This window comes from Rhinatrema bivittatum, chromosome 6 (genome assembly GCF_901001135.1).
Source record: "Rhinatrema bivittatum chromosome 6, aRhiBiv1.1, whole genome shotgun sequence".
NCBI classification, from domain to species: Eukaryota; Metazoa; Chordata; class Amphibia; order Gymnophiona; family Rhinatrematidae; genus Rhinatrema; species Rhinatrema bivittatum.
This window is the reverse complement of record NC_042620.1, coordinates 5,856,972-5,878,505: the sequence shown is the minus strand read 5'-3', so window position 1 is coordinate 5,878,505 and position 21,534 is coordinate 5,856,972. Positions and strand designations below refer to the sequence as shown.

Genomic DNA, 21,534 nt, shown 5'->3' with positions numbered 1-21,534 from the left:
GTCTCTGGAAGCTGAGGCTGCGGTGACCTTTGGAGCTTTCCAGGGTGCGGGGTCTCTGGAAGCTGGGGCTGCGGTGACCTCTGGAGCTTTCCAGGGTGCGGGGTCTCTGGAAGCTGGGGCTGCGGTGACCTTTGGAGCTTTCCAGGGTGCGGGGTCTCTGGAAGCTGGGGCTGCGGTGACCTTTGGAGCTTTCCAGGGTGCGGGGTCTCTGGAAGCTGGGGCTGCGGTGACCTCTGGAGCTTTCCAGGGTGCGGGGTCTCTGGAAGCTGGGGCTGCGGTGACCTTTGGAGCTTTCCAGGGTGCGGGGGTCTCTGGAAGCTGGGGCTGCGGTGACCTCTGGAGCTTTCCAGGGCGCGGGGTCTCTGGAAGCTGGGGCTGCGGTGACCTTTGGAGCTTTCCAGGGTGCGGGGTCTCTGGAAGCTGGGGCTGCGGTGACCTTTGGAGCTTTCCAGGGTGCGGGGGGTCTCTGGAAGCTGGGGCTGCGGTGACCTTTGGAGCTTTCCAGGGTGCGGGGTCTCTGGAAGCTGGGGCTGCGGTGACCTTTGGAGCTTTCCAGGGTGCGGGGGTCTCTGGAAGCTGGGGCTGCGGTGACCTCTGGAGCTTTCCAGGGTGCGGGGTCTCTGGAAGCTGGGGCTGCGGTGACCTTTGGAGCTTTCCAGGGTGCGGGGTCTCTGGAAGCTGGGGCTGCGGTGACCTTTGGAGCTTTCCAGGGCGTGGGGTCTCTGGAAGCTGGGGCTGCGGTGACCTCTGGAGCTTTCCAGGGCGCGGGGTCTCTGGAAGCTGGGGCTGCGCTGACCTCTGGAGCTTTCCAGGGTGCGGGGTCTCTGGAAGCTGAGGCTGCGGTGACCTTTGGAGCTTTCCAGGGTGCGGGGGGTCTCTGGAAGCTGGGGCTGCGGTGACCTCTGGAGCTTTCCAGGGTGCGGGGTCTCTGGAAGCTGGGGCTGCGGTGACGTTTGGAGCTTTCCAGGGTGCGGGGTCTCTGGAGCTGGGGCTGCGCTGACCTTTGGAGCTTTCCAGGGTGCGGGGTCTCTGGAAGCTGGGGCTGCGCTGACCTTTGGAGCTTTCCAGGGTGTGGGGTCTCTGGAAGCTGGGGCTGCGCTGACCTCTGGAGTTTTCCAGGGTGCGGGGTCTCTGGAAGCTGGGGCTGCGCTGACCTTTGGAGCTTTCCAGGGTGCGGGGTCTCTGGAAGCTGGGGCTGCGCTGAACTCTGGAGTTTTCCAGGGTGCGGGGTCTCTGGAAGCTGGGGCTGCGCTGACCTCTGGAGTTTTCCAGGGTGCGGGGTCTCTGGAAGCTGGGGCTGCGCTGACCTCTGGAGCTTTCCAGGGTGCGGGGTCTCTGGAAGCTGGGGCTGCGCTGACCTCTGGAGTTTTCCAGGGTGCGGGGTCTCTGGAAGCTGGGGATGCGCTGACCTCTGGAGTTTTCCAGGGTGCGGGATCTCCGGAAGCTGGGGCTGCGCTGACCTTTGGAGCTTTCCAGGGTGCGGGGTCTCCGGAAGCTGGGGCTGCGCTGACCTTTGGAGCTTTCCAGGGTGCGGGGTCTCCGGAAGCTGGGGCTGCGCTGACCTTTGGAGCTTTCCAGGGTGCGGGGTCTCTGGAAGCTGGGGCTGCGGTGACGTTTGGAGTTTTCCAGGGTGCGGGGTCTCTGGAAGCTGGGGCTGCGCTGACCTCTGGAGTTTTCCAGGGTGCGGGGTCTCTGGAAGCTGGGGCTGCGGTGACCTTTGGAGCTTTCCAGGGTGCGGGGTCTCTGGAAGCTGGGGCTGCGGTGACGTTTGGAGTTTTCCAGGGTGCGGGGTCTCTGGAAGCTGGGGCTGCGCTGACCTCTGGAGCTTTCCAGGGTGCGGGGTCTCTGGAAGCTGGGGCTGCGCTGACCTTTGGAGCTTTCCAGGGTGCGGGGTCTCTGGAAGCTGGGGCTGCGCTGACCTTTGGAGCTTTCCAGGGCGCGGGGTCTCTGAAAGCTGGGGCTGCGGTGACGTTTGGAGTTTTCCAGGGTGCGGGGTCTCTGGAAGCTGGGGCTGCGCTGACCTTTGGAGCTTTCCAGGGTGCGGGGTCTCTGGAAGCTGGGGCTGCGCTGACCTCTGGAGCTTTCCAGGGTGCGGGGTCTCTGGAAGCTGGGGCTGCGCTGACCTCTGGAGTTTTCCAGGGTGCGGGGTCTCTGGAAGCTGGGGCTGCGCTGACCTCTGGAGTTTTCCAGGGTGCGGGGTCTCTGGAAGCTGGGGCTGCGCTGACCTCTGGAGCTTTCCAGGGTGCGGGGTCTCTGGAAGCTGGGGCTGCGCTGACCTCTGGAGCTTTCCAGGGTGCGGGGTCTCTGGAAGCTGGGGCTGCGGTGACGTTTGGAGTTTTCCAGGGTGCGGGGTCTCTGGAAGCTGGGGCTGCGCTGACCTTTGGAGCTTTCCAGGGTGCGGGGTCTCTGGAAGCTGGGGCTGCGCTGACCTCTGGAGTTTTCCAGGGTGCGGGGTCTCTGGAAGCTGGGGCTGCGCTGACCTGTGGAGTTTTCCAGGGTGCGGGGTCTCTGGAAGCTGGGGCTGCGCTGACCTTTGGAGCTTTCCAGGGTGCGGGGTCTCTGGAAGCTGGGGCTGCGGTGACCTTTGGAGCTTTCCAGGGTGCGGGGTCTCTGGAAGCTGGGGCTGCGCTGACCTCTGGAGTTTTCCAGGGTGCGGGGTCTCTGGAAGCTGGGGCTGCGCTGACCTCTGGAGCTTTCCAGGGTGCGGGGTCTCTGGAAGCTGGGGCTGCGCTGACCTCTGGAGCTTTCCAGGGTGCGGGGTCTCTGGAAGCTGGGGCTGCGCTGACCTCTGGAGTTTTCCAGGGTGCGGGGTCTCTGGAAGCTGGGGCTGCGCTGACCTCTGGAGCTTTCCAGGGTGCGGGGTCTCTGGAAGCTGGGGCTGCGCTGACCTCTGGAGCTTTCCAGGGTGCGGGGTCTCTGGAAGCTGGGGCTGCGCTGACCTCTGGAGCTTTTCCAGGGTGCGGGGTCTCTGGAAGCTGGGGCTGCGCTGACCTCTGGAGTTTTCCAGGGTGCGCGGTCTCTGGAAGCTGGGGCTGCGCTGACCTCTGGAGTTTTCCAGGGTGCGGGGTCTCTGGAAGCTGGGGCTGCGCTGACCTCTGGAGCTTTCCAGGGTGCGGGGTCTCTGGAAGCTGGGGCTGCGCTGACCTCTGGAGCTTTCCAGGGTGCGGGGTCTCTGGAAGCTGGGGCTGCGCTGACCTCTGGAGTTTTCCAGGGTGCGGGGTCTCTGGAAGCTGGGGCTGCGCTGACCTCTGGAGCTTTCCAGGGTGCGGGGTCTCTGGAAGCTGGGGCTGCGCTGACCTCTGGAGCTTTCCAGGGTGCGGGGTCTCTGGAAGCTGGGGCTGCGCTGACCTCTGGAGCTTTCCAGGGTGCGGGGTCTCTGGAAGCTGGGGCTGCGCTGACCTCTGGAGCTTTCCAGGGTGCGGGGTCTCTGGAAGCTGGGGCTGCGCTGACCTTTGGAGCTTTCCAGGGTGCGGGGTCTCTGGAAGCTGGGGCTGCGCTGACCTCTGGAGCTTTCCAGGGTGCGGGGTCTCTGGAAGCTGGGGCTGCGCTGACCTCTGGAGTTTTCCAGGGTGCGGGGTCTCTGGAAGCTGGGGCTGCGCTGACCTCTGGAGTTTTCCAGGGTGCGGGGTCTCTGGAAGCTGGGGCTGCGCTGACCTCTGGAGTTTTCCAGGGTGCGGGGTCTCTGGAAGCTGGGGCTGCGCTGACCTCTGGAGTTTTCCAGGGTGCGGGGTCTCTGGAAGCTGGGGCTGCGCTGACCTTTGGAGCTTTCCAGGGTGCGGGGTCTCTGGAAGCTGGGGCTGCGCTGACCTTTGGAGCTTTCCAGGGTGCGGGGTCTCTGGAAGCTGGGGCTGCGCTGACCTCTGGAGGCGTCTCCTGGGAGCTGCTGGGTAAGGTATGCAGCTGAGCCTTCCTGCCCTCTTCTGGGCTTTGACTTTTATGGGAACCGGTCTACACAATAAATTGTGTAGACCGGTTCTTAAATTGAGAAGATCATTTCATCTTTTGTGACCGTTTTATTTGCACTGCATTACGACAGTAGAGTTCCCGGTGAATGACTGCGTGGCCCGGGCAACGTCCCAGCAGTGGCAGGAGGTCCTGCACCCATCCCAGCTCCCGGTCTCAGCACACGGATTAAGCGGCCAGAGTTGTTCGCTTACATAACCACATAAATAAGGCTCCGAGGAGGGGTGGACGCAGGGGAGGGCGGTCCCAGGGGGGAGGGAGGCGGACCCAGGGGGGAGGGAGGCGATCCAGGGGGGGAGGGAGGGCGGTCTCAGGAGAGGGAGAGCAGTCCCGGGGGGGGGGGGGAGGGAGACGGTCCCAGGGGGGGGAGGGAGGGCGGACCCAGCGGGTGAGGGAGGGCGGATCCAGGGGGGGAGGGAGGCGATTCCAGGAGGGGAGGGAGGGCGGTCTCAGGAGAGGGAGAGCAGACCCGGGGGGGGGGGGAGGGAGGGCGGTCCCAGGGGGGAGGGAGGCGGGCGGGTGGAGGGAGGGCGGCCCCGGGGGAGGGAGGGCGGCCCCAGGGGAGGGAGGCGGACCCACGGGGGTGGAGGGCAGTCCCGGGGGAGGGAGGGGCCCCATAGTCCGTATCTGGGGATTTTCATGGGACTCCTCCGTGAGCCTCACAGCGCCTGCGCATCCCCGCGCACTCCGGCAGGAGGCTGCAAGAGGCATTAGGGGCGGGGCTCCCGGAGGTGAGGGCGGGGCTTGCAGGGCTGGGGGCGGGAACGCGGCGGGAGCTAGGATTGGGTGAATAGTTGAAGAAGGGGCGGGGAGAAGCAGGGCGGGTGGAGCCCTAGGGAGGAGGGCGGGCACTTTTCCTTTGCTTTCGGTTTCTTGCCGGTACCGCGGCCTGCGCGCGACGCTGGGGAGCAGAGGCTCTGGTCAGGCCACGCTATGCAGGTAATTCCCCTCGCCGGGTACCGGCAGTGATCCATGGGGACCCCGGCCGACATGGGGCTGGGGAAAGGAGCTGGAGACGGGGGAGGAGGGGGGCAAAGCTAAAGTAGAAAGAGCATTAAATGGGGGAGAGACAGAGCCCAGGGTCAAAGGAGAGGGAGAGTCTAAAATAGGAGGAGCAACAGATGGGAGAGAGCTCAGGGGACAAAGGGCAGGTGGGGAGAGAGCCCAGGGGACAAGGGGGCAGGTGGGAGAGAGCCCAGGGGACAAGGGGCAGGAGGGAGAGAGAGTAAAGTAGAAGGGGCTAGAGATGGGGGAGGGAGACCGGGGGAATAGGGAGCAAGGCTAAAGTAGAAAGAGCATTAAATGGGGGAGAGACAGAGCCCAGGGTCAAAGGAGAGGGAGAGTCCTAAAATGGGAGAGAGGCCCAGGGGACAAGGGGCAGGAGGGGGAGAGCCCAGGGGACAAGGGGCAGGTGTGGGAGAGAGCCCAGGGGACAAGGGGCAGGAGGGGGAGAGCCCAGGGGACAAGGGGCAGGAGGGGGAGAGCCCAGGGGACAAGGGGCAGGTGGGAGAGAGCCCAGGGACAAGGGGCAGGTGGGAGAGAGAGTAAAGTAGAAGGGGGCTAGAGATGGGGGAGGGAGACCGGGGGAATAGGGAGCAAGGCTAAAGTAGAAAGAGCATTAAATGGGGGAGAGACAGAGCCCAGGGTCAAAGGAGAGGGAGAGTCTAAAATAGGAGGAGCAACAGATGGGAGAGAGCTCAGGGGACAAAGGGCAGAAAGAGGAGGAGGGAGGAAGTGTAAGGTAGAAGGAGCAAGAGATGGGGGAGGGAGAGGTCCCAGGGCTAAGGAGAGGAGGAAACAGAGTGTGTATAGAGAAGGGGGAGGGGAGCACGGAGGGTACAAGGGACAGGAGGTGAGCAGGAGATTGAGGAGGGACAGAACCCAGGGGATGAGGAGAGGTGAGGTGTGTCAGATATATGGGCTCAGCGATTCAGAGCCGCCCCAGAGGGAAAGGTGCTGTCGCTGAAGAGGTGGAGGAGGAGCAGGAGGGAGTTGGCAGAGCATTGAAACAAAGAATAGGGGGCGAGGTTACAGAGCAGGAACTCTTCATACAGGGTCAGGATCCCTGCCTGGACAGGCAGCGCTTCCACAGGACGGGTGCAAGAAGCTAGGGGCCTAGTGGGAACGCCTTAAGTAGGGATGTGGATCTCAAGCACACCCAGAGCATGCAAGCCAAAACTGCTAGAAAACCCCCCAGCCCCTGCAGCCCCCTGGCAAGTCCCAGGCTTGTGGTGGACGGGGAGAGCCAGGAGCGGGTGAGCCCTGATGAGAAGAGTTGGGAAGTGGCCTGCAGGATGTTCTCCTGCCAGCGGGGGTAGGGAGGAGCAGCAAGCTGCTGCTGCTGCTTTCTTCTCTTCTGCCGGCCTTGTTGCGATTGCACAGGGAAGCCAGCAGAGGAGGAAGAGGCAGCACCAGGTGGGCACTGCTCAGACTGCTGCTTCCAAGAGAAGAGACAGCTGAATGTGTCATGGGGATTGTAAAGCACACTCTTATTTCCCTGTACCTACCGGATCAGTCCAGACTCCTGGGTTTTGCCTCCGCACCAGCAGGTGGAGACAGAGCCACACTTGTCAGGCTCCGCCTATATATACCAGGCTGCCGCCCACAGCCTGCCAGTATAGCTCTGTCTCCAGCAGGTGCGGGGCGCTTAACCCACAGCCTCTTCTGATCTTAGTTGGTGCTTACTTAGCCAGGCAGGGATTTAGCTGAAGGGGGCCTTCTTGATGCAGCACAGGTCGTCGGGGACGGCTCTGAGTCTCCCAGGGGATTGTCAGGTTCTGAGGGGACCATCCCCCCTGGTTGTAGGCGGCTGAGGCCTAGGGTCAAGGACCCTACAAGTAGGAACAGGCCCAGCGGGGGTGATACCGGGGAGCCCGGCTCACTCACCCCAACCAGGACGATTCAGCACTCGCCGAGGGACAGCATCGCTTAAAAAAACCCAAAAAAACCTGAGGTAAGCAGGGCCTTCGCTCGGTGGGGCGCGGTCGGGGCCGGGGGGAAGATTTTCGCCGGCTCCTTGTTCTTTTATTTTTCCGTTTCTTTCTCCTGTTCGTTGTGGACAGCAGCGCGAGTCGGCCGCGATGCTGCGTGGCGTGGCCTGTGCGGCCAGCGGCTCGGCGCGCGGCTCTCCCGGGAAGGCCTTTGTTGCGCCTGCATTCCGGGGGACGAGGGGTCTTCGGGAGCCGCACGGGGGGCGCCAGGGAAGTGGGGAGCTTTGGCCGCGGTGGTCGGGTCGTCCGGGCTCCCCTCCAGGGCAGTGAAATCTGGCGGGCAAGGGCCGCCATTTTGAAGCAGGGCCCGGGAGCATCGCCGGTTGCGACGGGAGCCCCCGAGGGGCGGTAGAAATTCGCCTCCACCTCTTTCCCCCCAGCGCTCGCCTCTGCGGCCGTCTTTGCCCACAGGGGTCACGGGGAAGGAGGCAGGGACGTCGATGGGTCTGATTCGGACGTCTCCTGCTCCTCCTTTTCCTCAGAATTTATTTTGGCAATGCACAGGGCCTTTAAGGCCCGCAAGGCGCGTAAACGTTCCGCAGCATCGGCTGGTGGTCCTGAGGAGCCCCATTCCAAGCCTCCGGAGCGCCCTAAGTCGGGGGCCTCGTCGGAGGAGCCGCAGGCAAAGTGGCCCCTGAGGGCCAATCCACCACAGGCCGACCCAGATACCTCAGATGAGTCATCGGATCAGGACATCTTGGAGGACCCGTCCCCGCCCCTGAGTGGGGTGGAGGGAGATGGGAATCCGCAACCTGGGACCAAGCACCAGGGGCAGGCGTCCGAGGGCGACGACCCCAGGGTCATTCGGCTGTTCCATAAGGATGAACTGGCACCCCTCCTCCCCGCCATATTGGAGGAGTTAGGGATTTCCAACACTCCAGTGGAGTCCAGAGGAGGCTTCATGGATCCAGTCTTGTTGGGCCTGAGTGGCCCCCCTACGACCTTCCCATTCCGTTTTTCTGCTATGGATCTGTTGTATTGGGAATGGGACACCCCGGACTTGGGCTTAAAGGTTTCCAAAGCGATTGGCCAGCTTTACCCGTTACCAGAGGACGCCTTGGAGGTCCTGCGGGTCCCTAAAGTGGACGCCTCAGTGTCAGCGGTCACGAAACGCACTACCATCCCGGTCACGGGCACCAGGATCGGAAGTTGGAGCTACAATTGAAGAAGATCTTTGAGGTCTCGGCCCTAGGGGCCCGGGCAGCGATCTGCAGTAATTTTGCGCTTCGCGCCGAATTGCGATGGGCCCAACAACTTCTGGCCAACGAGGGCCTGTCGGAAGAGGTAGCTCGACAGGCCGGACGGCTGGAAGCGGCCGTGGCTTACAGTGCGGATGCGCTGTATGATCTGCTCTGAACCTCTGCTCGTTCCATGGTCTCGGCGGTCTCCTCACGGCGGATTCTATGGTTACGGAACTGGGCGGCGGACGGGGCTTCCAAGTCCAAGCTGGGGTCCTTGCCGTTCAAGGGTAAGCTGCTGTTCGGGAAGGAGTTGGTTGATATGATTCAGCTACTGGGGGATACTAGAGGATATCGTCTCCCGGAAGACAGGTCGCGTTCCAGGTCCTCCCTCTCCTTCTCCTCGAAGTCTCGGTTTAGGGGAAATTGCAGGTCCCGGTCCTCACGGCCAGTCACTTCTTCCTCATCCTCCTCTTTTCGCCCCGGAGGCAGCTGACAGCAAGCTCAGCCCTTTCGCGGCAGGCGTTTTGGTAGATCCGGTTCCTCCCAGGCGCCATCAGGAGTTAAGTCCGCACAATGATGTGCGGACGGCGCATTTCTCTGTACCCAGCGTAGGGGGCAGATTGACTCTCTTCTACAAGGAATGGGCCAAGGTCATGTCGGATCAATGGGTACTGTCTGTGATAAAACACGGTTACGCCTTAGATTTTGCACGCCAGCCCCGCCCACGGTTTTTCCTCTCCCCCTGCGGGAACGCGGACAAGCGCCAAGCGGTCAGTCAGACCTGGAAAGTTTGCTCAAATTGGGAGCCATCGTTCCAGTGCCACCTCGGGAACAACGAGGAGGACACTACTCCATTTATTTCGTCGTGCCAAAGAAGGACGGAGCCTCCCGTCCCATCCTGGACCTCAAGAGCATCAACAGATGTCTGTGGGTTCCGTGCTTTCACATGGAGACCCTTCGGGCCGTGATAGCATCAGTGCGGCCCGGGGAGTTCTTGGCATCCCTGGATCTCACGGAAGCGTACCTGCACATCGGGATCAGGAAGGATCACCAGAGGTATCTCAGGTTCTACATCCTGGGGAAACACTATCGGTTCCAGGCCTTGCCCTTCGGGTTGGCCACGGCTCCTCGAACTTTTACCAAGATCATGGTGGTGGTAGTAGCGGTACAGCTTCGGAGGGAAGGATTGCTGGTTCACCCATACTTGGACGATTGGTTGATCCGGGCAAAGTCCGAATCCCTCTGTCGGTCGGCAGTAGCCCGGATCATGCAGTTGCTGCATTCCCTGGGTTGGGTCGTGAACAGCGCGAAGAGTCATCTCATCCCCTCCCAGTCTCTGGAATTTTTGGGAGCACGGTTCGACACTCGCCTAGGGCTAGTCTTCCTTTCGTCAGAGCATCGCGGCAAATTGCAGGGGCAAGTGAGAGAGTTGCTCCTGAAATGACCTCCTCCGGTGTGGGATTATCTCCAGTTAATAGTCTCTATGGTGTCTACTCTGGATCTGGTTCCCTGGTCTTTCTTGCACATGCGACCCTTACAGTCCGCGTTGCTCTCCCGTTGGAGTCCAGTTTCAGAACAATTTTATCTCCCGTTGACGAGGCCGGCACGGCTCAGTCTTGGGTGGTGGCTCTCTCCATACAACCTTCGCCGGGGTGTGTCTCTGGAGACTCCGGAATGGATGGTGGTCACAACGGATGCGAGTCTCCGGGGCTGGGGAGCAGTGTGTCGTCGGAAGTCGGTTCAAGACACATGGTCAGCTGCCAAGGCGTGCTGGTTGATAAATTGGCTGGAGACCAGGGCGGTCCGCCTGGCTTTACTGGCGTTGCGGTCCCTGGTGCTGGGGAAGTCGGTCAGGATTCTATCGGACAACGTGACGATGGTCGCCTACATTAACCGCCAAGGTGGAACCAGAAATCAACGGTGGCTCTCGAGGCTCGCCTTCTGTTCCAGTGGGCGGAGCAACACCTGATTGCCCTAGCGGCGTCCCACATAGCGGGGGTAGACAACTCTCAAGCAGACTTCTTGAGCCGTCATCATCTCGATCCTGGAGAGTGGGAACTGTCAAGCACGGCTTTCCAGCTTATCTGCGACAGATGGAGCACACCAGCCATGGACCTGATGGCGACATTTCAAAATGCCAAGGCCCCAAAGTTTCTTGCCCGCCGACGAGAAATGGGAGCGGAAGGGGTGGACGCCTTGGCGTTACCATGGCCCACCTCGGTCCTCCTGTACGTCTTTCCTCCCTGGCCCCTGATCGGCAGGACTCTACGACGCATAGAAGACCATCCAAGCGAGGTCATTCTGGTGGCACCCAAGTGGCCACGGCACCTGTGGTTTGCGGATCTTCTCAACATGGCCGTGGAGGGGCCGCTGCGGTTCCCGAACCTACCGGATCTTCTCCACCAGGGTCCCGTGTGTTTTGATCAGGTAGATCGCTTTTGTCTAGCAGCATGGCTTTTGAAAGGCGTCGTTTGAAGAGCAGGGGCTATTCTGACGCGGTGGTTTCTACCTTGTTGAGTTCGCAGAAGAAGTCTACCTCTTTGATGTACGTGCGAGTGTGGAAGGTTTTTGAGTCGTGGTGCATGGAGCGTTCGGTTCCTGCTACCACAGCCTCTGTTTCGGCCATTCTGGCTTTCCTGCAGGATGGCCTGGTCAAGGGTCTATCTTGTGGTTCTCTGAAGGTACAGGTGGCGGCTCTGAGTTGGTTTCGGGGGTCCATAGATGGGAGGCCCCTAGCGCTGCATCCTGATGTGAACCGATTCTTGAAAGGGGCTATCCGTTTGCGTCCGCCTTGGAAAGCGCCGTGTCCGTCCTGGAATTTGAATGTGGTGCTTAAGGCCATGTGTGCCCCCCCTTTTGAGCCTCTAAAGCGGGCCACCCTTAAGGATCTTACCTTGAAGGCGGTATTCTTTGTGGCAATCTCGTAGGTGCGACGAGTGTCAAGAGCTTCAAGCGTTGTCCTGTAGGGAGCATTTCTTGCGGTTCTCAGAAGCGGGGGTTACTCTACGCACGGTGCCTTCATTCCTTCTGAAGGTGGTTTCTTCATTCCATTTGAATCAATCAGTGGAGCTTCCATCTTTTTTTTTTTTTTTACCCAATTTTTATTGGGTTATACAATAACAGTACAGATCACAACACCTGGAAGTGAGAGGAACTCTGATCTCACCCCAGAACAGTACCACCAATAAAAAAAACCTCTATAGCATCCCCCCCACCCCAAACCACCCCCCCCCTTTTTTTTTGTTATAGAAGTGAGTAAAACTGTAGGTACTACGAAATAGCCCCCTCTCCCTAGGCAAGGCCATCCCTTACAGAAATAGAAAGAGAAATGAAAATTAATCATTGACAACAAGACTGCGAGCACGGGGGGGTCAACGACTGCAGGTACGGCTGCCAGATCCTCAGAAATCGCCTGCGGCACTGGGGTGTCATCCGAGCCTCCAGGCTCTCCATGGTCATCATGAAGTGCAGACTGTTCCGCCAAGACCAAAAGGAAGGGGGACTCAGCAGACCGCCACGTCGAGAGAATAATCTTCTTTCCCACCAAACAGGCCTTAGAGAGAAGCAAACGCGAACCAGGGTCCCGAATCCGAATCGGGGAGATGCAGCCAAAAAGTAGCCACAACGGAGCAATAGGGAAAACAACATCCAGCAGGTTTGCTAGATAATTTGCCACTCGATGCCAAAATCGTCGAACCGGGCCACAAGCCCAAAACATATGCAAAAGTGTATCCCTGTTATGACCACACTTAAGACAAGCCGCCGTAAGGGCTATAGCAAAATGCCTGGCCAACACAGGGGACACATATGCCCGGCATAAAAATTTAAATTGCAACTCCCGGTAATATTGATTCTTCGTGACCCTGGCTATGCGTCCAAAACATCTTAATATCGATTGAGTCACCATCCTCATTCCAACGCGTCTCCAGTATCTGAATTTGATTTAGTGCTGACCTCCGCCGCAGACACTTATAATACATTGACAGTGAGGGAGCAACACGACGCTCAAAATGGAACACATTGTCCAAAATCAGGTAAGATGAGGGTAACCTTGCATCCGCTGGGAGGGCCCGTATGTAATGACACATTTGCATAAATGGGAAGGTGTGTGTCACCCCAAATCCATATTGGGACATAAAATCTGAATATGAGAAAAGCGTCCCCTCACGCGTTAACAAATGACCCAGTAGTGTGACCCCTCGGGCAAACCAAGACCGAAAAACCGAGGACTGTGTTCCCGGGCTAAAATCGGCAGAAAATAAGCATTTAAAGCAGGAAGCTGCAACCTTCGAGCTAACCGTTTCCTCGTCTGCCGCAGCGGACCAATCATGGCTGTATGAGTCAAAAAAGAGGGCAGGGACGCCGAGTTAGCTTGTAGCACGTACGAGGGGGCCCAAGGATACATCAAGGCTCTATCCGCTACCAGGGATGTGTGCATGGACTCGTCCATAAACCAGTCTCTCACAATTCCCAAATCACTAGCTAGGTTATACTCAGCCAGGTCAGGCAGCCCAAGGCCCCCCTACCAGTCGCACCCTTTAACCAGGATAGGGGAACTCTTGCTCTCCCCCCTCCCCATATAAATTTTCTGATCGCTCTCTCAACCACCTTTATGTCTCTGCGCTGAACCAATATTGGGAGATTCTGGAAAAGATAAAGCCATCTAGGCAACAGTACATTTTAACCATATTTATCCGGCCACTAAGGGAAAGGGGAAGTCGACTCCAGCCCATCACGCTGTCAATCGTTACCTGTATCTGAGAAGGGACATTAACCTGATAAAGACGTTCTGGATCTACTGGTAGCTGCACCCCCAAGTATCGCAGCGACTCTCCCGCCCATCTCAGTGGAAACTCGTCTAGCCATGTATCTCTTAAATTGGGAGGATAGGCCAGCGCAGAAGACTTGGTGGCATTTAAACTAAAGCCCGAGAAAATTCCAAAGTCCCAAATCGTCTTCATTAAGACAGGAAGGGATTTCTGGGGATCCGTGATGAGAACCAGCAAGTCATCCGCGAAAGCCACCGTTTTAAAGATGTGACTACCCATACGGACCCCCCTTATCTCTCGAGTGCTTTGAATGGCAAGGAGAAGAGGCTCGAGCTGAAGGATAAACAAGAGGGGCGATAAAGGACAGCCCTGCCTGGTCCCCCTAGCTATCTCCAGCGGTTCCGTCTGCGTGCCATTAGCGATAACGACCGCCTCAGGCCGCGTGTATAAGAGATGTAATGCTTGAAGGTAAAAACCCGAAAACCCCATCCTCTCCAGTACAGTAAAGAGATATTTCCATTCCACTCTATCAAACGCTTTCTCAGCGTCGAAGCTAATAGTGAGGTAAGAAATATCCATTTGGCGACACATGGTCATAGCAACCAACACCCGCCTAATGTTTGCCAGTGCATAGTGCTGTCTGACAAACCCGACCTGATGGTCTCCAACTAAGAAGGGGAGGAGGACAGCCAATCTATCTGCCAAAATGTTTGCTAATATTTTGACATCTACATTCAGTAAGGAGATTGGCCTATAGGACTCAGGAAGAAGGGGATCCTTCCCCCTCTTTAGGAATAAGCGTGATGTGAGCCCGATTCTCATAAGCAGGGAAAGATCCCTGGCGGATGAGATCCATAAATCCCTCTGCCAATGGACCCGCTATTTGCTCCTTTAAAAGATTTTTAAAAATTCCGCTGTGTAACCATCTGGGCCTGGAGCCTTCAGGGGACGTAGGCGGCCAATAACCAACCTCACCTCCTCCTCTGTTATGGGGCCATTTAAACTCTGCCGCTGCTCCTCTGTCAAGCACGGGAGAGACACCTTGGAGCAAAAGTTATTCCAAACCTCCTCACTACCCCCTGTAGATGTGTATAAATCAGCATAATAATTACGAAAGATTTGTAGGATAGAGGGAGTGTCCTTCACAGTCCTACCCGTGGGCATATGCAGGGATGTGCCTGCGACCCCGAGTCGACCGGAGAAGGTTAGCCATCATGCGGCCTGTTTTGTTGGAATATTGAAATAATTGGAACTTATATTTATTTATTTATTTATTTATTTATTTTTAATTTTTATATACCGAAGTTCTTGTAGGGACTACAAATCACTCCGGTTTACATAAAACAATGAACTGCCCAACAGAGAATCCCTTTTTTAGCACGCTGATGAAGAAGAGAATTTAATGCCCCCTGGACTGAGCGGTAATGGTCCTGATTACGGGGTGTCCCTGCCCTATTAAAGGCTGCTCGAGCAGTAGTCAGCTGCCTGGTTAACTGCAAGATCCTTTTGTTAAGCATTTTACTTCTATGGGCCATATACGAAATAATCTCCCCTCGCAGAACTGCCTTCGCTGCTGACCAAAGCAAGATCGGTTGCAAATTGTAAGATTGGTTACAGGCCAGATAATCCGCCCACTTTGCCCTCACATGCTCCTGAAAATGGCTGTCATTGGCCAAAAAATAAGGGTAACGCCACAGTCTTGTTTCCGGTTGCCTGCCTCTAAACTGAAAATCCACCCATACGGGTGCATGGTTTGAAATCACAATATTATCGATTTCCGCACCCTGCACCTGCCCAAAGGCGTGACCACTGATTAGGAAAAAATCCAATCTGGATTGCGAGTTGTGCGCCCGCGAGTCATGGGTAAAGTCGCGTTCCAGCGGATGCAAAGTTCTCCACACGTCTAGTAAATGCAGTGTATCTTCCAACATTACAGGACCCCTCCCCATTCCATGTTCCCTCTGTCTCACGGGGCGAGAATCCAACTCTCCATCTTTAACTGTATTGAAATCTCCGCCCACTACAAGTATGTCAGTCAAATGTGGTGGCAAATATGAGTATAAACATCTGAATAAATGGGGGTTATAGGTATTAGGGGCATATACATTACAAAGCCCTACAGTTTGCCCATACATTTCAGCAATGAGAATAATATATCGCCCTTGAGGGTCTGCGATTTCCTTCAATATCTGCAAAGGTAAGTTTTTATGTATTAAAATAGCAACCCCTGCTGAGCTAGAGGACCCCCCTGCCCCTCTAATCTCTCCTACCCAGTCCCGCTTCAAGTGCCTAAGTTCCGATACCGCAAGATGTGTCTCCTGTAGAAAAGCCACCGACACCTGCTTACGTTTCAGTAAAGTGAGAACTTTAGAAGGCTTAACCGGGGAGCGTAATTCACAGACATTCCATGATATCACCCGTGTAAGATTAAGCATACCAGGAAACCCAACATCCACAGGAATGCGTCGTATCCCACCTCAAAGGGGTAGGGACCCTCCCAGCCAAGGCCCCCACCTTCCAACATCCATACACCCCCATTTCAAAGGAAACATTCATTCCATAGCACCAACCAGCCAGACAATCATTCATCCTCGCTTCTACAACTGCCCAACCCCCCTCCCGCCCACCCAATAGGGTTTCCCTCCAGTCCCCCTCATTATCACCCCCCCCCCGGACCCCCTAAGCGGAGGTAAGGATCCCGCTTACTGATGCCTCCGGGCACCGCCCCAGCCTTATATACAGGGTCCGCAGTGCACTCTCCCCCCCTCCTCGCCGTCCCTCTCTCGTCCAAGCCCCATCCCCGAAAAAGCAACTGCAACGTGACTTCCCCACTCCATTAAGTCCAGACCAAATTGAGAACATATGAGTGCGAGTTCTGAGAGATGCAGTCCTCCGGCAGAAGAGACGCCCTTCATCGTCAGCAGGAGCATAGCCAGTCCTCTCCGTGCGAGCATCTAATTCTTATGTCCGAGCTGGAGGGGTGTAATCGCCCGGACTCTAAGGCCTATTGCAGCGGACGTGCATAGTTCATAGCTCCTCAGATATGAAAGGAAATAGATGGTATAATAAAACTAGCACTCAGAGGCTTTCAAGTCCATCTGTAAAGCTGAGGTGTCCGGTATCCCAATAATGTGTGGACAGAAAAAAACCCCAAATGAACATCGGAAGCAGGCAACCAGCCTTTTAACTGCAGAACCTCGTCCACACCCAGCAAAACCTGCAATGGGATTGTACTTGTCATAGACGCTGGACTCTCATCTGCTTCTTGAGAAGAAAAAACAAACTCTTGCAGGAGCCATCACTATCTTCCCCTGAGAGACAATCATCAGGTAGCCAGGGTATCCACAAAGGCCTTAGCCTTCTCCACCGTATCAAAGTAATGCACCCGCGAGTCATGCCAAACCCGTAAACGCGCTGGAAATAACAACGCAAACTTTATGCCTTTGGTGTGAAGCGTGGAGCGTATCTGTGAAAAGCGACGTCTGCTCGCTGACGCTGCTGCCCAGAAATCCTGGAACACCCGGATAGTGTGAGCCTGATATTGCACATCTGCTTTCTGCCGCGATGCTCTCCACAGCTCCGCCTTATGCGCTGAATTTAACATTTTTGCAATCAGCAGTCTTGGCCTCTCCAGATCCTGCTGCTTTGTTCCCAGCCGGTGAGCTCGCTCCAGCACCAGTTTCCCCTTAAGGTGTGGCAGGGCCAGCGCCTCTGGGAGCCAGGTCTCGAGCACAGTGCGCAGGGAGCCCTCCTCCAGGCTCTCGGGGAATCCCAGGAAGCGCAGATTATCCCTGCGCGCTCTGTTTTCCAGATCCTCCACCTTGTCTGCCATGGCCTGAAGTGTGGACGCCGGCTCCGCCATCTTGGCCATGCGGTCAGTGCCTGCCTCTTCCAGAGCTGAGATACGAGTCTCAGCTGCTTCCAGCCGCGGTGGCAGAGCTGACAGGGTGTCCCTCACCTCCCCCAACTGATCGGTCAGTCCAGCCCAACGCTCGTCCAAGGCCTCCCGAATCGCTAGCTTTATGTCATCTGTGGTAAGAGGCAGCGGGGGGGGGAGGGGGACTCACCCGTCGATGCGGCAGCCATTTTCTCGTCAGCTACCCTGGCCTTTTCTTTCTCTCTTTTTTTGCCTTCAACGATGCCATTCGACCCGCGGTTTTTGCAAAAAACGAATCGCTGGGTCGAGCCCCTTTCCCTGACTCTTCAGCTGTCTGATTTAGTGGTGTTCACGCGGTTTGGGGTCGCGTTATCGCTGAGACGGGCCGGGAGCTGAGCCGAGGCACGTCAGCTCAGCTAGTGCATCCCTGGAGCTTCCATCTTTTGGGGATCTTTCGGCGGAGGATCCAGCATCCAGGGAGTTGAAGAAGCTGGACGTCCGTAGATCTCTTATGCGGTATCTGGAGGTGACCAATGAATTTAGTTTATCAGATCACCTTTTCGTGCTTTGTCAAGGTCCAAAATGGGGTAATATGGCCTCCAAGACCACCATTTCTTGCTGGTTGAAGGAGGCCATAGGTTCCTCGTATTTACTCTGTGGGAAACGCATTCCGCAGCGACTCAAGGCTCATTCGACGCGTTCCCAGGCGGCTTCCTGGGCGGAGTGTATGCAGATTTCCCCACTGGAGATCTGCAGGGCGGCAACTTGGAAATCCTTGCATAGGTTTACGCGTCATTATCGCTTGGATGTTCAGGGCTCACGGGAGGGCAGTTTCGGTGCAGGCGTCTTAAGAGCGGGCCTCTCCGGATCCCATCCCAAGTAATCTCAGCTCTGGTACATTCCAGGAGTCTGGACTGATCCGGTATGTACATAGAAAAGAAAATTAGGTCTTACCTCCGATAATTTTCATTCCTGTAGTACCAAGGATCAGTCCAGAGTCCCGCCCTCAATGGAGAGCCCGCTGTGAGTGTGTTCATGATGCGAATCTTTGTTTTCCTTACACAGATCAGTTGATGCCTGTTTGGTTATGGGGCAGGACCCTCGTTGGGGTCAGTGAGCCTAGGTTTCTCCGGTTAAGCTCCCGGGGGTCTTAGCGTTCAGTTTAGAAATTTTTCTGCTTTGACATTACGTTATACTGACAGGTTGTGGGCGGCACCCTGCTATATATGCGGAGCCTGACAAGTTTGGCTCTGTCGCCATCTGCTGGTGCGGTGGCAAAACCCAGGAGTCTGGACTGATCCTTGGTACTACAGGAATGAAAATTATCGGAGATAAGACCTAATTTTCTTGCTTATGGCCAGGGACACAAGAACACTTAGACTCAGTAAAAAGTATAATGTATTTTTATTAGTCAATATAAGTGTTCTCGGGAGATGCTGGGTACTGGGTGCCCTTAGTCTTACAAACTGACCAGCATCTCCTCATATACAGGAAGTGACCCTTCTTTTATAGATAACATACAATATTGTGGAAGCTTCTAGACTTGCGTGACCGCCCAAAGAATCATTTACATAAGTTGTGATGTCAAATGCACGATTAGATCATCCCTAACTATCCCTGATTAGTTTCTTCCCAGGAGGTGTGGCCCATTTCCCATGGCTTTCTTTGTTCTGTTAAACTCTTACTGGTCAAGACAATCAACACGTCTGTAGCTGTGTGGATAACAAACTCCTGAGAATGGTGCCTGAAGCTCCCCTGTGGTTTCTTCTTTGTGACTCCATGAATAGACATCACCTGTCTGGTGCCAGCTTGCCTGCTTTTGTAGATATCCAGGGACATTCTGTAAGTCACTCAGAGTCCATTCAGCCCAGGCAGGCTAAAGAAAAGCAGAGGCTTCTGGGGATTTCCTTCTCCATGTTGGTTTTCTGTTCAGGCATACTTCTCAGGATGATGGAGGGGGTGGAGTAGAGAGGAAACAGAAGGGGAAGATGATTCCAGGGGCGGGGGATGGAGAGGAGAGAGCAGAAGGGAAAGGGATGATGCCACAATGATGTGAACCCTGTGCTGGGTGCACCACAGCACAAGGAAGGTTGGGAACCACTGGCATAGGAAACAAGGGACTGGGAGGGAGAAAACTTAAAGGAGAACGAGCAGAGATTTTGGAGGGCGAGAGCCTAGAGGGCAAGGGGAGGGTCTAGGGGACAAGAGGAAGGAGCATGGCTCTTGCACAGGGTGGCAGTGAGGTCAGCTGCTGAGCCACCAGAGGCGTCTGTACTGCCTGGGGGCAGAGAGCCCACCTCGTCACTCCCCCGACCCGCAGGAGGAGCGGGTGGCAGGACCCAGCAGCGTCCCTTTACCCGGCGCCATCTTCCTGTGCCCGGGGCAGGTCCTGCAGGGCTCATTCCTACCGCGAGACTGGAGCTGCACACGGGATGCTGACGCTGTGTGAAGCGACTTCTGCTTCAGGTCTCGGGGTTCGGGAGAGGTTCGTCCCGAGCTGCAGAGCAGGAAGCAGGAAATGTTGTGTCTCAGGCTCCGTGGGCAGAAGAAAGCAGAAGTCTGCCTCATCCCCATAGTCGGAAGTGGCCGTCTGTGTTGGGCTGCAGGGCAGGAGGGAGGAGGAAGTCTGTTTCAGGGTAAATCTTCCTCTGACCAAGGGGTAGGATGGAAGTGGTGACCTGTGTCAGGCCCAGGGGGCAAAAGGAAAGGGGCAGATGAAGAGGCGTGAGGGTGAAAGGCAGGAAGGAGAGGCTGCTGGGGTGGGAGAAGGAGCGAGTACTGAGGGAGGTGCTGAAGTTCTGCTTGTGAAGGAAGTCAGCGGGATCAGGACTGGGGAGAAGAGAGAGAGTTTTATCTTTCCTAGTGTGTACCAGATGGACTCAGGACCCAATGGGCTGTGCTCCCCTGCCAGCAGGTTGAGATGGAGTCAGATTTCAAAGCTGAGGTCACCCTAGATACCCCCCTGCAGTGACCTCGGTCCTTCAGTATTTCTCCGTCTCCAGCAGATGGCGGATGTACCTCTCCCTATAGGGATCGCTGTACTTTTTGGAAGGAGAAATTCTACATTTAAATTGGAAAGAAACAAATTTTACCCTAAAGCCCCACTCTCCTGCAGTGAAACCTAAGGGTCCCTCCCCCAGTCGAGAATTCCTGAGGTGATCTCCGATATCTTTCAGAGGTGGGCCTTGGTCCGGTAGCCGGTTCCCAGCATGGACTTAGCCTCCAGAGTAGCTGAAAGGCAGCGGGTGTGAAACAGAGTGCGGCGGTAAAGGTATAGCGCCCCCCCCCCCCCCCCCTGCGAGCTGGAGACCATCCCGGCACTCAATCGATAAGCGCCAAGACCAGATAAGCAGAAAACTTTAAATTCAGGTATCCGGTCTCCGAGGCTCGGATTGCCGTACTGATTCGATTTCCTTCCTGGCGAGGTAAAAGGGAGCACCAATCGGGTTGCGCTGCTGAGCGACTGTCTGCTTTCCCCTTTGTTCTAGTTTAAAAGCTGCTCTATCTACTTTTTAAAGGTTAGTGCCAGCAGTCTGGTTCCACCCTGGTTAAGGTGGAGCCCATCCCTTCGGAAGAGACTCCCCCTTCCCCAAAAGGTTCCCCAGTTCCTAACAAAACTGAATCCCTCTTCTTTCTGTTTCTTTGCTGCCTTACTGACTATTGAAAGCACAAACATACTAAATAATATTCCCCAATAGTTTACTTCTCCCCAATACTTTAAAAAAAAAAAAAAAGAAAGAAAAGAGAATTTTCCCAAGCAAAACTTACTGATTCCTTTCAGCCACCAGCAAGGTGATCCCCTCCTTTCAGTGCTCCCAATACTTGGAAGATAACAGGAGTCCCTTCACTTCTATGTTTTTCTTTGAAATCTTTAATGATCTGCTCCAATTCTGTCTCTCTAGCCTTTCTCAGTTTGATATTGTGGTTCCTACTCCCTATTGCTGCCTTAAAGGTCTCCCACCTGAGTGTAGGATTAGTATCAGTAAAGCTTTCAGAGTTTAATGGGCTGACTTCAAGGTTAGTCATCTAAATCCTTGCTTTTAAAATGTCCCTCCCACCCTGCATATTTAGCTGGTCCAAAGAGGGTCAGATGTGAGGTAAATCTTTCCAGCTCCAGTGGGGCAAGGAGCGGGCCTGAATCCAGCCAGGCAAGTCTTCAGTCAGATAACCTGACAGCCAGCTAACTTTAGGTTTTCCAGTCAGTGGCTTAGAGAAAATTGAGCCCTGTGGAAGAAGACCATGGACCAGCTAAGACCTCCGGGAGTAGCATAGACAGGTGCTCCGAGTGGTTCTTTGCTGCCGGCATCCTCTGTGGTTCAAGGGGAAAAAAGGAGGGAAATCTTTGTTAGATGCTGCGGTCTGGGATCGCTGGCAATTGAAGGAAAAGCAGTGTTTGCAGTCATGCGCAGCACTGAGATTCTCTTGCCCCAGATGGTATGGGGGGGGTGAGTGGCCGTTCAGACTAGGATCTGCCGCAGATCTCTGGAGGCCGGTTAGAAGGGGTGCGCTGGCGCTCTGGGTGAGTCCTAGCCCACGTCGCTGTGATCTTGCCTGGGCACTGCCTGGGCACGGTATTTTATTTAATGTTGTGTCTGGAAGGCTGAGCAGGTGCTTTCTGTCTCTTGCACAGGCAGTTTTCACGAAAGATGCAGTTCAGAATGCTGCCAGGGAATTCCTCAAGTTCCTGAATCGCGGACTCTCCCCTTACCATGGTAAGTGCAGTGATGCCTGGGCCAGGGGGCTTCGCTGGGTGA

General features: G+C 56.1%; 1 protein-coding gene across 1 annotated transcript in view; it reads left to right on the top strand.

The window, feature by feature from the left end:
- Positions 1–4,800: 4,800 nt before the first annotated feature.
- The window catches only part of LOC115093363 (aspartyl aminopeptidase-like), a 47,565-nt gene continuing 30,831 nt past the window's right edge, over positions 4,801–21,534 (top strand). The window contains exons 1-2 of the mRNA XM_029605005.1: positions 4,801–4,902; positions 21,411–21,492. Of these exons, the coding sequence (XP_029460865.1) occupies positions 4,897–4,902; positions 21,411–21,492 (88 nt within the window). The 5' untranslated portion in view covers positions 4,801–4,896. The remainder of the gene's footprint in view (positions 4,903–21,410; positions 21,493–21,534) is intronic.